This window comes from Plasmodium coatneyi, chromosome 10 (genome assembly GCF_001680005.1).
Source record: "Plasmodium coatneyi strain Hackeri chromosome 10, complete sequence".
Lineage (NCBI taxonomy): Eukaryota > Apicomplexa > Aconoidasida > Haemosporida > Plasmodiidae > Plasmodium > Plasmodium coatneyi.
In genome coordinates, this window is record NC_033565.1 from 947,551 (window position 1) to 962,230 (window position 14,680).

The 14,680-nt window shown below is 45.1% G+C and overlaps 4 protein-coding genes across 4 annotated transcripts; 1 reads left to right on the forward strand and 3 right to left on the reverse strand.

Moving 5' to 3' along the window:
• Positions 1-579: 579 nt before the first annotated feature.
• PCOAH_00030080 (Uncharacterized protein) lies at positions 580-3,473 on the forward strand (the record flags this gene model as incomplete). Its single annotated transcript, XM_020059810.1, has 4 exons — positions 580-1,635; positions 1,763-2,121; positions 2,228-2,960; positions 3,051-3,473. The coding sequence occupies 4 exons, from the start codon at positions 580-582 to the stop codon at positions 3,471-3,473; spliced, it is 2,571 nt and encodes an 856-aa protein (XP_019915302.1).
• Positions 3,474-3,715: 242 nt separating this feature from the next.
• On the reverse strand, positions 3,716-6,358 carry PCOAH_00030090 (Uncharacterized protein; the record flags this gene model as incomplete). The annotated part of the gene is made up of 7 exons (XM_020059811.1): positions 3,716-4,544; positions 4,731-5,260; positions 5,351-5,412; positions 5,527-5,657; positions 5,881-5,945; positions 6,144-6,186; positions 6,345-6,358. The coding sequence occupies 7 exons, from the start codon at positions 6,356-6,358 to the stop codon at positions 3,716-3,718; spliced, it is 1,674 nt and encodes a 557-aa protein (XP_019915208.1).
• A 2,350-nt stretch (positions 6,359-8,708) lies between these two features.
• Positions 8,709-11,837, reverse strand: PCOAH_00030100 (Uncharacterized protein; the record flags this gene model as incomplete). Its single annotated transcript, XM_020059812.1, has 1 exon — positions 8,709-11,837. One exon carries the CDS (start codon positions 11,835-11,837, stop codon positions 8,709-8,711), a length of 3,129 nt encoding a protein of 1,042 aa, XP_019915309.1.
• Positions 11,838-12,188: 351 nt separating this feature from the next.
• PCOAH_00030110 (Phosphatidylinositol 3-kinase) lies at positions 12,189-13,797 on the reverse strand (the record flags this gene model as incomplete). The annotated part of the gene is given in 2 exon segments (XM_020059813.1): positions 12,189-12,277; positions 12,297-13,797. The coding sequence occupies 2 exon segments, from the start codon at positions 13,795-13,797 to the stop codon at positions 12,189-12,191; spliced, it is 1,590 nt and encodes a 529-aa protein (XP_019915400.1).
• Between the last annotated feature and the right edge of the window lie 883 nt (positions 13,798-14,680).

The window sequence follows — 14,680 nt, forward strand, 5'->3', positions numbered from 1 at the left end:
TTCCCTCCCCCGCCTTTTCCCCGTCATTGCTCCTTCGCCATTTGGCCTCTACAATGTGGACATCATTTTTTTTTTTTTTTTTTTTTTTTTTCTCATCCCTCCGCGGTGTCCGCATTTTGCACTCCTTTCGTACACACACCTGCGGGCGCAGTTAATGACTTGCCGAATTGAATTGAGCTGATCTGGGTCGAGCGTGAATGTATCGGACGGAACTTTCCCAATTTAAATCTCGCATCGCATTTTTGAAGGGGGACGCGACGGCTTTCACCTTACCTGGGATGATTTTGCGCCTTGGGTAATTCTCCCTTCCGTTGTAGTCATGGTGTTCCCTCGATCCGGAGTGTAGGATTCATGCACGCGAAGGTGTGGATGTGCTTACCCGGTCTAGCAAACAGGTCACCCTTTCTTCTAAGTGCACAGCATTTTTTTTCACCCCGGAGAGGCAACGTTTCTGCCAATGGGGATTGACTCCTTCACCATAGATATTGCAAATCAGCTCTATTGTGTAGAGTAGGTGTGTGTCAAGTTGTAACCTCCCCATAACAAACCTCCTTCTCCACCCCGTTTATACTTTCCACCATGGAGGACGGACGAAATGTGGCAGTGCAGAGAACCAAGTCTATGTGCCGGACTCCCTTAGCGACGCGCACGAAAAGCACCTACGAAAGCGTAATCCGGTGTGTGAAGGAAAACAAAAATGACCAAAAGAAAATCAGATATTCGCTCTTCCTAAAGGCGTACGAAAATGCAGAGCTCATTCAAATGGAAAAACAAGACAAGCAGGAAAAGTTAAAGTTAAAGTTGAACGAATGGAATATGTGGAACGCCTGTATCGATATGAAGGGTGAAAAGGAGAAGCAGAGATTGAAGCTTCTCAATATGCTAAAAAATTATCAAATAAAATACCAAGCGTATTCAAACTTGAAGGCGTTATGTGATTACAAAATATATTTTGAGAAGCCATCAATGGAGAAGGTTATGAAAAACTCTGAAGCTCTTTTAGAGGATCCACAGAGGGACAACTTTTTCTACCATCTGATCAGCATGGGTGTGTCTTACAATGATATCATACTCATCTCTAGTGTCTTCCAAAATATTGAACACCTGAAGAATTGTAATTTGTATATGTTACCATGGATTTATAGAAAGCTCAATTCTTTTCATAACTTTGATATAACCACTTTTCTCATTCATTGTGTTTCGTATTCTTTGTCCACTTTCCCGTGTTCATTAGCTTTGTTTCTTCAATATAGAACGTTGGCCATTGTTTTTCCTCTATTTTTTACGTATATGATTTTATCACTTCCTTTTTTGTTACAAGAAATAAACTGTGGTCGCTTATTCTTGGATGGATGCATGTCTTTCTTTGTCTCCTTCGATTATTACCACCTTCCCATCGGAATTATTCTCCTCATTTCGTACCTCCTCTCCATTATCAACTGTGTTGACATTATATGTTTGCAGGTTATTTATTTTTCCTTTTACCTTACCCCTAATAATCCCTGGGTTTACCGCAACGTCGACACAAAAATATGCTCCAAGTTCAACGGCAGCCGCAGCATTTGTGACTTCGCTCGTAACATCTGCTACTATAATGAGGCTACTTCTGTGTGTGAACTCAACCGGATTAAGTTGGTGCGTGTGTTGGGGGGTACCGCCGATGAGAAAAAGAGACAACTGCGATAGTCCATACAATGATTGAAACTGCTTTGAAGTGACTTCTTCACCCCGCATGAAACTTCCTCCCACCCTTCCCCTGCAGGGCACCAAAATTTATGACACGCTGCTGAGCAAGTACGCCGAACCGAAAAGCGAGAAGTTTGCATACACCACGGTGCTCCTCTCCTTCCTCCTCCTCATCCTTTACAACACCTTCTCCAAGTATAAGACTTCACACAAAGTCCTGAAGATCCACCTGTCCATCCTGATACTGGTGTTCGCCGCCTTCATAATTACGATGCGTGATTTCACGCTGCTGGAGTTTCTCCTCGTCGACTTCACCTGGGACAAAGTCAGGGGGGTGCTGCTCAACCACGAGGTCTGGATTGCCTGCATGATGCACTGCACCATCAGCATGTCACTGCACTCCGGGATGTACTTCTACACCTCCAAGGGGCTCAGGTTGGTGTGCACAACGAATGGGGGAAAGAAGGGCACCAAAAATAATCCCCTTCAATCAGCTTCACCTCGTTTCTGATTATCCTCCTTTCCGTTTTCCCCCCCGCAGGCTCGGCATCAACGTCATCCGGTGCACCTACCTCGTCGTGCTGTGTTGCTTCCTCCTGGACATGCTCCTCTTCGTAACTTTCTCGAACATCATCGGCATGCATATAAAGGACATAGCGAAGAACTACTCCTACCTAGTCAAGCTGGTGAAGAGGAACGTCTTCTACATTTTAGTGCCCGTGGGGAATAACTTCTATTCCAAGTTTTCCTTCTTCCTAGGGATCAATATATCGATAATCTTCCTAACCTTCATGTTACTGGCCGCATCGAAGAGGATAGAAATTTTGTTTCTCTCATTTGACGACATCTATTTTTTCAAGCCAAAGAACACATGGTTCGACGTGAGGTGGATCTTCCTCTTTCTACTTTACTATTTGTACAGCTCCCTTGACATAACCTTCCTGGACCTCTTCTTCACAGAGATGTCTCAAATTATTACCCTCCTCATTCTATTCTACATTAACTTTAACTTCTTCTGGGTACGTGGATTTAAAAAGACGATGGAAAAGTTCGGCAAGTATCCCCTCATCTGCCAAATTGTTCTGACTGCATTAAATCAGTTTTTTTTTTTCTACTTTGAAATTATTTTTCGTCTTCCCAACCGGGTTACGCTCTACCTGGTGCGACAAGTTGTGAACATTTGTATAATTCCCCTCGTGTCGGTGCTGCTATCAAGGTGCATTTCGTTCGGGGGGCCTATGGAACCGCGGGATGGAGGCGTAAGGCAAATTTTGGTAAGTCACCCACTGCGCGAACTGGTGCGTTAGTTCTGCATGTTAATTGATTCTACACCCTTGTCCATTCCACCCTGCTCCCTCCCCCAGACGGACACCTACGAGCTCGCCACCGAGTGCACCAACAAGTCCAAGAACATCCAACTCGAGTTCAGCCAGACGTCCAAAAGCGCCAAGTGGTTCAACCTTTATATTATACTTTTCTGCAAATATCTGGGGATAGACCTCGTGTTCATGTGCTTTGTCCATGTGGGAAGCAGCATTTTTTCCATAAAAGGAAATTTTTTTAAAAAGAAAAATGTCCACCTGCAGACGGATCCCTACCTCCTGTTCTTTCTCCTCTTCCTCTGCTACGTCTACATTGTCTACATCAATGTCCCCCTGCTGCAGATGATTAAGAGGCGCAAATTTTTTCGAGTCAACAACTTTAACGTTCTTGACTACCCCATATGCTCCGAGGAGCCCAAGCGGCCGAGACGGAATCTCCTCTTTGAGGAGTTCAAACGTGAGTGAGGTGCAATCAGGTATGGACGCATCCCCAGCCCTGAGATTACCCCTTTTTAATTTAATTTAATTTAATTAATTTTTTTTTTTTTTTTTTTTTTTTTTTGTTCACACAAACGTAACGAACGGGGCACAAAAATTAAAGACGCAACGTTGGGTGTAACGCAGATGGAGAGATGGATGCACGCAACGGGGGGGGAGCAATAACCTGGTGGTGGTAACTTTCCCCACACACCCCTGCGGGAACGCTCCTACAAAATGGCAAACTTGTCCATTATCTTTCGAAGTAGGGGCTTGCCGGGGTCTACCCCCTGGGTGGGAGAGTTACCCCCAAAATGCGCAGACGTGCCGAGGGTAGTTGTTCCCCCCGTAACTCCAACCGGAACGACATCCTCCCGCGGAATATTGACCAGCTCGTTTCGGAAAAAAGGGTTCATTTGGTGGAAAACTTCCTCCTTTTTATTCTTCATCCCATCGACGTCGTAAAAGTTGTTGCCATTCCTTATTACGTAAGTGTTCTTGTCCACATACCTGGTGTTCTTCCTTTCAGGGCTTTCCCCCGCATGTTGGGCATTTCTTCCATCCCTGCTACTTGGAGTGGGGAACTCCCCTTTGTGGGTTAACACTTGGGGCACACTACCTCTTCCCTGCTGCACTTGGTCAAAATTGCGTGGCCTATTAATATTGTTTGGATCCATATAGGTTGGCTTGTCCCTCCCATAGTAGGCGCCACTCTGCATCGTAGCACCCCCACTACTGATGACGCTCTTCGCTGCATTATTATTCATTATTATCACATTGACTGAACTCAAATCCTTTTGGAGCGACGAGACGTATTTGTGTGCGTCTTCGTTTTTTAAAATTGCCGTGTAGTTACTATTGAGGTAGACATTTTTGTTGTTCCTTTGCTTAGTGTCCACAGTATTCATTGTGTAGTTAATGTATTCCATTGGGGGGGAGTATTCATACGTCGCTCCCTGTGGTTCGTGGCTTCCTATCCGCGCCTCCTCCATTTGTCCATCCTGATAAAAGGCAGAACCGCCATTGGGGACATTCCTGGTGGGCGTCACCACTTGGCACCTATCTGAAGGGGGGACATGTGGTACTGACCTCCATTCCTGGGGGGTTGGCCCAGCGAAGTTGCCACGGAAGGCACCATCCAAGTTTCCACTGGAGTTACCCCCGACATATGCCTCCAGACGACCATCCTGCAACCTAGTCGCTTTGCCCCCCGCGTGTGCATTCCCCTCGTAGTTCCCTTCGTACGACTCCCCCATAAGCATAGCTCCATCATCTGCCACCCTATTGTCACTCGTGTTGGTGAGACTCTCCTGGGAAGTCTCCCCCGAGCTGTTAACAAAGGCGGTGTACCGACCCGTGTAATCTTCTTCACTCCTAGATAATTCATTATTATCTCCTCCAGTAGAGTAGGTCAAATTATCCTTTTCATTTTCCCTCTTGTGAAGCTCCTCTTCTAGCACTTGATTAATCTCCAATCGTATTCTAGCAAAATCTCTCAGCGAATTTGGACACAGGGAATTTTTGAGAATATCATTTCTTAACTTTGCTGCCAAGTCACAGTCGAACCCACACTCTCCTAAGTCTTTCTTGTCAACATTTTCTTTGGCCATGAAACAGTTGTATGCTCTCTCTAGTTTTATCATTTTAGACAGGATATCTAGTCTTTCCCTTTTCACTTTGTTGATTCCTCTGGTGCGTACTCCCTTATATCCTTCGATGATGGATTCCATTATTTCTTTGTCCACTGCTTTGGCCAACATGCTTCTCAGTTCTTCCTATGTAGGGGGAAACGGTTAATAGGTATGAAATGGCGCACATGCAAAAATACACACGTCCATATTTGTGCGTGTGTTCTTTTGGCTTACCTTAATTTTTTGCGCGAATATTTCGTCGTCCCGATCGAGCTCCTTCAGCTGGTTCAGGTAGGCTACGGGGGTGATCAGAAGTGGGCACAGTGGGCAGGTTTAGGGTTCAGGAGCAGACGTGGGCATAAATGTGCCACTCCCGGGGGGACATGCACTCGCGCAACTGAGGTAATCACCTTGCTGCTGCTCTATGTACGGCTTCAACTTGACGAAAAATTCGTCCACGAAGGAAATTGTTTTCTTAAAGCTCTGGTTCCACAGGGTTTGTGGCTTGAAGGTGCACTCTTTCTCCTCCTCTTCCTGCTTTCTGAGGTGAAGACAAAGGGGAAACACAATGGGATAGCCTCCAAAGCGTAGCAATGAAGTGCAACAGAGATGAGAAGCAAGGAGGGGGAATGGACCATTTCAAACAAAGGACGTAACTACATATATGATTATCCTCTGATGGATGCGCCAACTAGGGGGTTTTCCCCTTCCTGTGCTGTCGTGTCTTTTTTTTTTTTGTGCCCCCTTGGCAGGGTCTCGCTTACTGCTTCTCCAGAGAGGCCTTCAGCTGTTTGTTCATTTCTTCCTTAATTGCCTTTTGCTGTATAAGCTGCGTGGATGACGGAGGAATAGTCATGGGTGGAGCATCCAAGGGTGAATCAAGCACTTCCCATATTAACGTTCCCAGCAGCACCCATTATTACAGCGAGGAAAGAGGTAGGGGAACATATTGAAAGGTGTACAACCTATTGGGTGATAACAACTAATGCACAATTGAACCCGCTTTGGTAATTTTTTCTGAACTTACGTTTCTCCATTTTTTTCCCCAGAGGATGTCTTGCTTCTTTTTCCTTTTAAAGGGGAGAAACAAGGGGGTGAAACAAATTTGAAGCGGCCACAACGAGTTATTTTAAAATGAGAAGGGAGGTATAATTGAAAGATGTTGTCTACGCCGCTGATTTGCAGCGAATTCACCGCAGCGCCTTTCGTACATCTCTTTGATTATTACTTTAGGGAGTTCATTTTGATGTGCCGTGGGAGGGTATTTCGAGGGGGTATCCTTTCTGCGACCTTTTTCACTTCTATTTTCTAATTCTTGCTGTGGCTCCGTTTATGATGAGCGAAGCGGCAGGTAGGAATCTGACGAAGAAGGCGCTTGAGGCTGCCTATCTTTCTGTCTTTTTTAACTTTTTTTGGGGGGATTTCTTCCTGCCTTTTTTTAATTTGGAGCGAGAATGCTACGCATACGGTCGGGGGAACTCCGCTGGGAGTTCAAAATGGGCAGCGATTCTAGGCGAAACAGGGAATTACGCACAATGCATGTGGGCAAATGGGGCGACGCAATGTGCATGCAATCACACAGACGGGGGAAGGGCTTCCTACGCTGCGGATTCGCACAAACAAGTGTGGGTAGGGGTAGGCGCACTTAAGTATCGCAAAACAATTTGAAAAACAAAGACGCGCAAAGGGGGTTTCGCTTTGTCCGTTTCTACTAAGAACGTGCACCTCCCTTTTCTACGCGTGAGATTTACAAACAAATGCCCCTCACGTTGCGCGCACTGGACAACGTAGGTCGAAGTAGTTTTTTCATGTACGGTGTGCACGTTTCTACATGCTGGAGGGCTTCTTCCTTTTTATTTTGCCAACATTTTTTCTTATTTTTTAGCAGAAATGTTAGTTCTGCGTTTTTATTCGGCGTGAAAGGGGCAGCAAAATGGACGGCAAATTTAGACGGATGAATTTAGATGAACAAATTTAGACAACAAATTTAGAACAAATGAGGGCAAAATTTTGGACGGAATTTTTTTGTTACGTCCCCTTTGAAAAAGAGAAAAGGTGAAGCCACGTGGCACAGCACGGCACGTGACGTGGGTGATCGCAGGGGCTTTGTTGGTGACTCGCCTCCGCAATTTTACCCGCTGGTCATTTGGCCTCTTCGCCGATTATTACTCCTTTCTGTCCCCCCTCAGACATTGCAAAAAAAATAAAACAAAAATAAAGCAAAAAAAATAAAACAGAAACAAAGCAAAGTAAAAATTAAAAACTCCTTCCGCGGTACAACGTACGAGCTTCTGCCATCAAACGGGTATACCTACATGTAGACATGAACATGCTTATGTAGACAGGGAAACAAATTTCCACGTTAATCCTTGTGTGCATAATTATGCACAGTTAGGGTGAATAATTTCAAAATGAAAAGTTCCCAAAGTGGTGTGTTTTTATCACCTTGCTGTGGCTTTAACTTTTCTAATATTAATGGCTGTACAAGTTTTTTTTTTTTTTTTTTTTTTTGTTCAGAATGGCAAGGTAAAAGTGTGCACATATTTTTTTTGTCCAAGTTGCACACACCGTGATTTCTGCACTGTTTCAACCTTTGTTCTGACTCAGTTTAGCTACCCTTTAACTTCCCACTGCACAGTTTCTACATTTTTGCGATAGTAACAGGGAAGGAAGACTGCCAAATTGATGCATAATGCTTATGCAGCATGGATGTGTGAATGTGTGCGTTCCAAAATGTTCGTACTTTTGTTCTTCCTTCTTTCGTATTTCACCTTCGAGCTAAAATGCAACACTGCCAAATTCGTTTTTGCCTGAACAGGTTAGCTTTTTTTTTTTTTTTTTTTTTTTTTTTTTAATTCCCACTTCCTACAGCTGCAATGTTTGTAAAAATGGCTGACCTGCTTAAGAAGCCTACACACTTTAGTGTGTGCAGGGGTTTGTCTTCCCCCCCTGTGGCAGGATGCGGCTGGGAAGACAACACCACATTGGTAATCCTGCTTACACTCTTCTGTATCAGGCTTTATCATGTTGTTTTGTTTTGCTAAGTGGGGCGACCCCCCTTCACTATTGCTACTATGAGCATGAAAAAAAAAGGTGCGTCAAAATGGTAACATCCAAATGTGCACGAGTAGGGGGTTATGAGGGAAAAAAAAAAAAAGAGTTGCATAAGTAACCATGCTGTTACAAGTTCTGCGCATACCCATCACACTTTTCATATTTTTTCTCTTAATGGTGAACTTCCTTTCATAAAATTAGCGCTATGTATCACCACTCTGTACACAGTTATAGGCACTTTTTTGGTTAGGGACAAATTACCTTGGTTTTAAAGGGGGTTTTTATATCCGTCTACCACGCTTATGCGGGGAGGTAAATTTTCATTTTTACTACACATGTACATGGATGTGTTTGTGTAGATGAAACTTAAAAAAAAAAAGCATTCGCGCGGTGGCAGCGCGGTGAGGCGGCCAAACGGGGCAAAGCCGCAGAAGGATCAACCTACCTTAAAAATGACAAAAAAAGAGGAGCACACGCCCGTGGAACGTACAAAAGGGAGTAAGCAATTGCAGCAGTAAGGCGAGCTGCTTCTCCGCTGTCACTTCCAGTTGAGGGCCCACTCGTGTAGCTTGTCCACCACGACGGGGAAAAGCGTCTTAACGGAGGTGTTGATGACACTTAGGAAGTAGACCTCCGCGGCCTCGTCGTTTAAATCCAGTCTGAACTTTTCCTGAACCTTGAGCACGCACAACTCGGGGCTCATTTTCATGTCCTTCAATCCGGATTCGCACATGCAGTCTAGCAGGCTAATGATTAACTTGGAGTGGTAGCGCAGGTACTTATATGCCAGACAGCACTTTTTCAAAAACTGTTCATAACCGACACTATGTGCTCCACCCATGGCCTCGATCATTTCTTTGCACAATTTCATGGGTGGAGAAAACGGCTTGGGGTCTTCCCCGAATATGTACCCAAAGTCAATGTGGAAGAAGCATCCATCTCGTGAAACCATGAGGTTGTCTAAATGTCGATCTCCTATTCCAAGTAAGTAAGTGATAACACTATATCCTGCACAACTGGAGATGAAGTTTTCCAAAATGGTGGCATCAAATCCGAGGGGAGACTTCGGATCGGTGGCATTCTCCATAAAGTATTGTCTAATTTCTCCTTTATAATTCTTTTTAATAGAAGATATAGATTCTGCGTAGTTAACAAACTCGATAAAACCATCATCTGTGGAGAGGGCAAGAACTTTGTAAAGAGTTAACTTCAAATCCAGTCCATATCGTTTCCATATGTTGTCAATGATGCATATTATCTGTATGACCAGATGGTCTTGTCTCAAGTCATCTCCCGCTTTGTAAATGTATTTTTTAATGGAGAGTTCGTAAATTTCGTTGTATTTCTTTACGCGCTGTTTACTGTGTGAGGTACTTTCCGTCTTGTGGTGGATCACCACTCCTGCGTTGGGGGGTCCCGAAATTGGGGACTCTGCCCTTGGAGACTCTTCACCATTACGGGGGACCCATTTTTGGAACCCCACTTTCTCCACCTTCCTGCCATTATAAAAAATGTTCTTGCCTTTCCACTTCACTTTTCTGTAATGACGCTCAAAATCAGACGCACAGTCAAAGGAGCTATACAGAGATTTTAAAAACTTAGAATTGAACGAATAATACATGGAATAGTTTTTTTTTTTCTTGACATTTTTTTTCAAATATTTTTGCTCATTTATTATCAAATTGTGGAAATGCTCATGTGCCAATTTTATTTTTTTTCTGACCAGGCAAGCTATTACAATTGGGTAGAGAGAGGATCGCAAAACGTATGACTGTTCAGGTAGGAAGCTCAAGAATTCTATGTCTGGATCGATGGGTAAAATTAGCGGAGCTCTGATTCTCTTTATCTTCTGCTTCCTGACGAGACTTATGGAATCATCCAGAATGTCGATATTATTGTCCTCGTCGCTGTACGTTGCGCTCAGGAAGAAGTCAAAGTTGTCATTTAGCTGCAGGAGGTTGGAGAAGAAGGAGGTATCTTTGTTTCTCTCGATAGGGGCCCCTTTGGAGTCGTCTATGTAGTTGACTGTTTTTCTGTCCTCTGTGCTGACATCCGAGGTTGATCTGTGCGCGGGGGGAAGTGCCTCTTCCGTGGTTTGTGCACCCCCGGGATCGTACTGGAAGCAGTATGCGTCTGCCTCCGGGTCGGCATGGATGCTGAGCTCGCCGTTTAGGTAGTACACGGAGTTGCACACATCGCTCTGGTGGTGCACTGAATCGGAGTCGGCATCAGCGGCGGCGTCATTTTTCGCGTCTTCCTCGTTCACATGTTGCGTCGCAACGTGGTCTTCTTCTGTTTCTCTTTCTGTTACCGATTCTTTCACTTGTACTCCTTCCGTGGCTGCCCCCTGGGGTACACCCCGGGGAGAGATAAAGTCATACACCTCATTGTCCGACACGAAGATGTTATTCTTTATGAAGTCTTTAATCACAACGCAGCCGTAGTTTTGTCGGTAGCAAAAGAGGAACTGCCTGAGCTTCTTCGTTTTGTTATAGATCCGGTCGGATTTGCTCTTTGCAATTTTCGTGAGGTACAGCAATTGGTTCCTAAATCGGTTTTGGTTTTTCAGAATAGACAGAATCTTTCTCTTCTTCCTCAAGTTAGACGTCATTAACTTGGTAATGAACAGCTTATGAATGTGTATGTAGAGGTTTCCTTTGCACTTGTCCTTGGTCTCGCTTAACAAAAACCAGTGGAGAAAAATGGACAGCTTCTTCGACGTAATGCACTTGTTAATTAAGGTGTCAATAAACAGATCATCAATTGGCTGGTGGTTAAAAACTCGAAGACTCTGTACCAGCTGGAACAGGTACAATTTCAGTTGATCCTTTTTCGCCTGTGCAATTATCTGCATCACGTATTTCTTAATTACTGTGCGCTGTAGGTGGGTGTTCAACAACTCAAGGCAGTTTTCCAAAGATGGCTTGGACCAATAGTTTAGTAACTCCGTGGCTTCATCCTTCTCTTGCTGATTGTCCCAATTGACGCTCTTGACAAACTTCCCCAAAGCTTCTTCCCTGTTAACTAGCTGCAGGCGGAACTTCCACAGGCACCTTTTCTCCGCCTCATTTAGCTTAATCACTGGTATGTTCAAAATGGTGTTTATCGTTTTTATTTCTTCCATCGCTGGAGCTGCGTCGGCTGTACCATGCCATGCGCCCTCCCCTTTCTGGGGGGAAAAGTCAAACGGGTAATCATCGTATCTGCTTCTGTTCGCCAGGTGGATGTTCTTGCTGATGCGACTTGCATACCTATTCATATGCTCGAATATGTCGTTTCGCTTTTTTTCCTTCCCCGTGGGTTTCTCCTCGACTGATCCCACATCCAAGATTTCGTTCTCTTGTAGTGTCACCTTTTCCCCCCTGAGAGGCCTCTTCACTCTTTTCAGGAAGTCCCGCACGACTGAACTGGTTCCCTCCCCCGGCGCGCCATCCACCTCCCCTACATAGTCGAAAGAGTTGAAAAACCAGCTACTTCCATAATCGCGGTCATCACGATTATCGCGGCGGCAACTGATCGGGCACGGCTCCCCCAGATCGCTTCCCCCCTGATCGTCCATACCCCCCTTGTCGCCATAGTATACGCAACGTTTGTTAAAAAAAGAAAAGTGGAAAAAAAGGAACCCGGCAATGTGCCTCTCCTCCTTTGTCTTCCACTGGTTGTACATTTCTGATATTCGTCTCAAGGATGACGCCACACGGCTCCGTTTCGGTATGGTCTCCTCAAGGAGATGACCAGGTTTGCCACATTCATAACGTGTCCTTCTCCCCATCCAAAACAATTTCCCTTCGTACTGGCGCAACTTCCTCTGCAATCGTTTCACCTGACTTGTCATAATTGTTTTTTTTTTTTTTCTCCCCAAGGTTGGTCACACGGGGGGAAACATAACCGTTGTGTTTCCGTTGTTGTTTCTGCATGGGTGTCCCCCATACACGGGCGTAATTCTCCACTGGGACACCCCATCCAAAAAAAATTTTCCTCACCGAACACACGTAACGTTCAATGCGACTACACTGTTTCATCGACTGGTAAAAGCTGACACTTCGCTGTCGAGGAGGAGAGTTTCCTCCTCCTGTAGGGCATATGGACTGGTCGTGTCGTTTGGCACTACGCGGGGAGGTAGTACCTATCAGTATGCCGTCCTGGTCACCCATCCCATCACCCTCGTACACACGTTTAAAAATATTTCTCTGCTTTTTTTCCTCTCTTAAGGGGAGTATACTGTGATGACTACCCCTTTCTGAGGATGTTCCACTGAGGACCCCCCCACTGACCTGCCTCCTCCTCATGTGCACACTTCCATTTCGGGGGCGACGATACAAACACAACAAATCACGGTAAACACTGTTCTCTTGCAAAAAGGAAATTATACCCTGGTAGGAAGTACCCCTCCTAGAATTGTTATCATCCACATGAGCAATTTTCTTCCTCAACACAGAGGTAATGACGTCCTGAACTTTTTCCTTCCTTCCCAGATGGTACAACTTCTTAATTTGCAATCCCTGTTTAATAACTCCACTGGGGGAGAACACCCTACAGTAGGAGTAAAACTTCTGATATTTTTTTTTCCTATGCTGGATTAGAAAAAATACGTAGCTGTCTGGACTCAGCTGGGAGTGCCTAATAGGATAATTGACGGTTCGATTGATTGTGTACAGGTTCCTTCGTATGGCCTTGGCTTTTCTGTTTCTGGGAATCATCGTAGAGTCCTCCTCCGGGGAGTCATCAGAGTGGTTATCACGGCTACTGTCACACTTAACAGAGGCACCTGCGGGTGGCTCTCCTCCACTGGACAGATTATTACACCCCATTGGATTTTCACAAAGTTGTTCACCTTCCCCTGTCTCTCTCTTCCCTAACGCGAAACTGTTCCTATCCTGCGTGAGCAACATCTGCGCCATATCCTCTGCAATTCGATCATCATAATTTTGGCACTCATCCTTTTTTATGCGTGTGCATCTTCTCAAGTCCTCCCCCAAATGGTTCACACTTTTGTCACTAAGCTGTCTGGCACGGTGGCTTTTCCTCCTGCCGGGGGCTGCACACCTGACGCTGACTGGGTGGCTATAAAACTCCTTGTCCATAAGAAAATAGCAAATGACTTCAAATTCATCACTCAGGATTTTCTCCTCGTTCACATACTTACTATCTCGAGGTTCCCTTCTTCTATTTTGATTTGACTTGGAGCCTGCACCACTTGTTAACCCTGCCCGCACTCTGGCGGTAGCTCCTTTCGACTGAATGGGGGGCACTCTCCTTTTTGAGTTCCCCCTTCCTGGACGGATTCTTTCCTTGCCATCCAATGGCATACTCAGATGCTTCTTTTTCCTCTTCCTCTGGAGGTACTTGAATTTTTCCAGCCTCTTCATTTTGCGGAGCAACACCATTTTGTCCTCCCCGTTCAGGGCACTGACCGTGATAGCGATGTTCTTTGCTTTATCGTTTGCGTCTTCACCTGGGGGGGAAGAGGCCGCTTCTCCGGGGGAGACGGCTCGGTCCTTTGCCCCATGACTACGCCGCTTGCTCCTCCCTTGGACATCACTTCCGTGCCCACATTTGAAAACTGTGAAGAGACTTAACCTTACGGAGAAATAATCCCTGACGTCCTTTATGCTCACACTATTCATCTTGCGTTTCTGAGGAGTTAGGGGCTTCACATTTTCTCTCACTTTCAAAAGCATACAAAAATGTATGTACCCTTGGGTTTCTTTTCACCTCTCTTTGGGGATTCCATCCAACTGGATTTTTTTTTTTTTTTTGTTTTTTTTCTCAGTAGGGCCTTACGGATAGGAAGAAGAAAGGAAAGGCCTCTTTCTTATTTTACAGAATGTCAATAAGGGATGGCGGCACGGGTTCCCCTTCCTCTTGGCTTTCCTTCCTTTTTGACTTCCCCCCTAGACCAGTGTGCTCTGCCATGTGGGCTCTTTCATCCCCGTGGAAGTTTCCCAGCTGGTGGGTGTAATCGCACGGACAGTCGTTATGGTTTTGGCTTTGAACAAAAGCGCAGCAGATGAAGGTGTAAAAACAAACCTTCCCATAGGGAGCATCTTTTTAACGTTTTTGCCGCGTAGTGGGACTTCCGGAAAGGACATTTTTTTTTTTTTTTTTTTTCTTGGTTTCCACGATAGCACGCTCTATTAAAAGGGCTGTTTTTCCCTTGTTAAAACAGTTGCGCGGAGTGGAGATAGCATATATGTCATAGGCAAAAAGTACCCTGCACGAATATACCATACAAATGAGGCGTAGTAATGAGCCTATACGAAATACGAGAAAGACCTATCCCTGCGCAGATCAATTATATAGTGCACTGCCTGAACTGGTCTTCCTTCCTGCCGCTGAACGCGTATATTATATGTATGTACAATACCCCTCCTACATCTTCCTGCGAAAGTGGCTTATTTGGAACGGCGTGTTTGTTCTAAGATCTCGCGAGAACGAGGATGTTCCTTTCAAGAGAAGCTGCATGCAGTTGTATTGAGAATAAGCACGCGGCTTCCTTTCCGCCCCTGA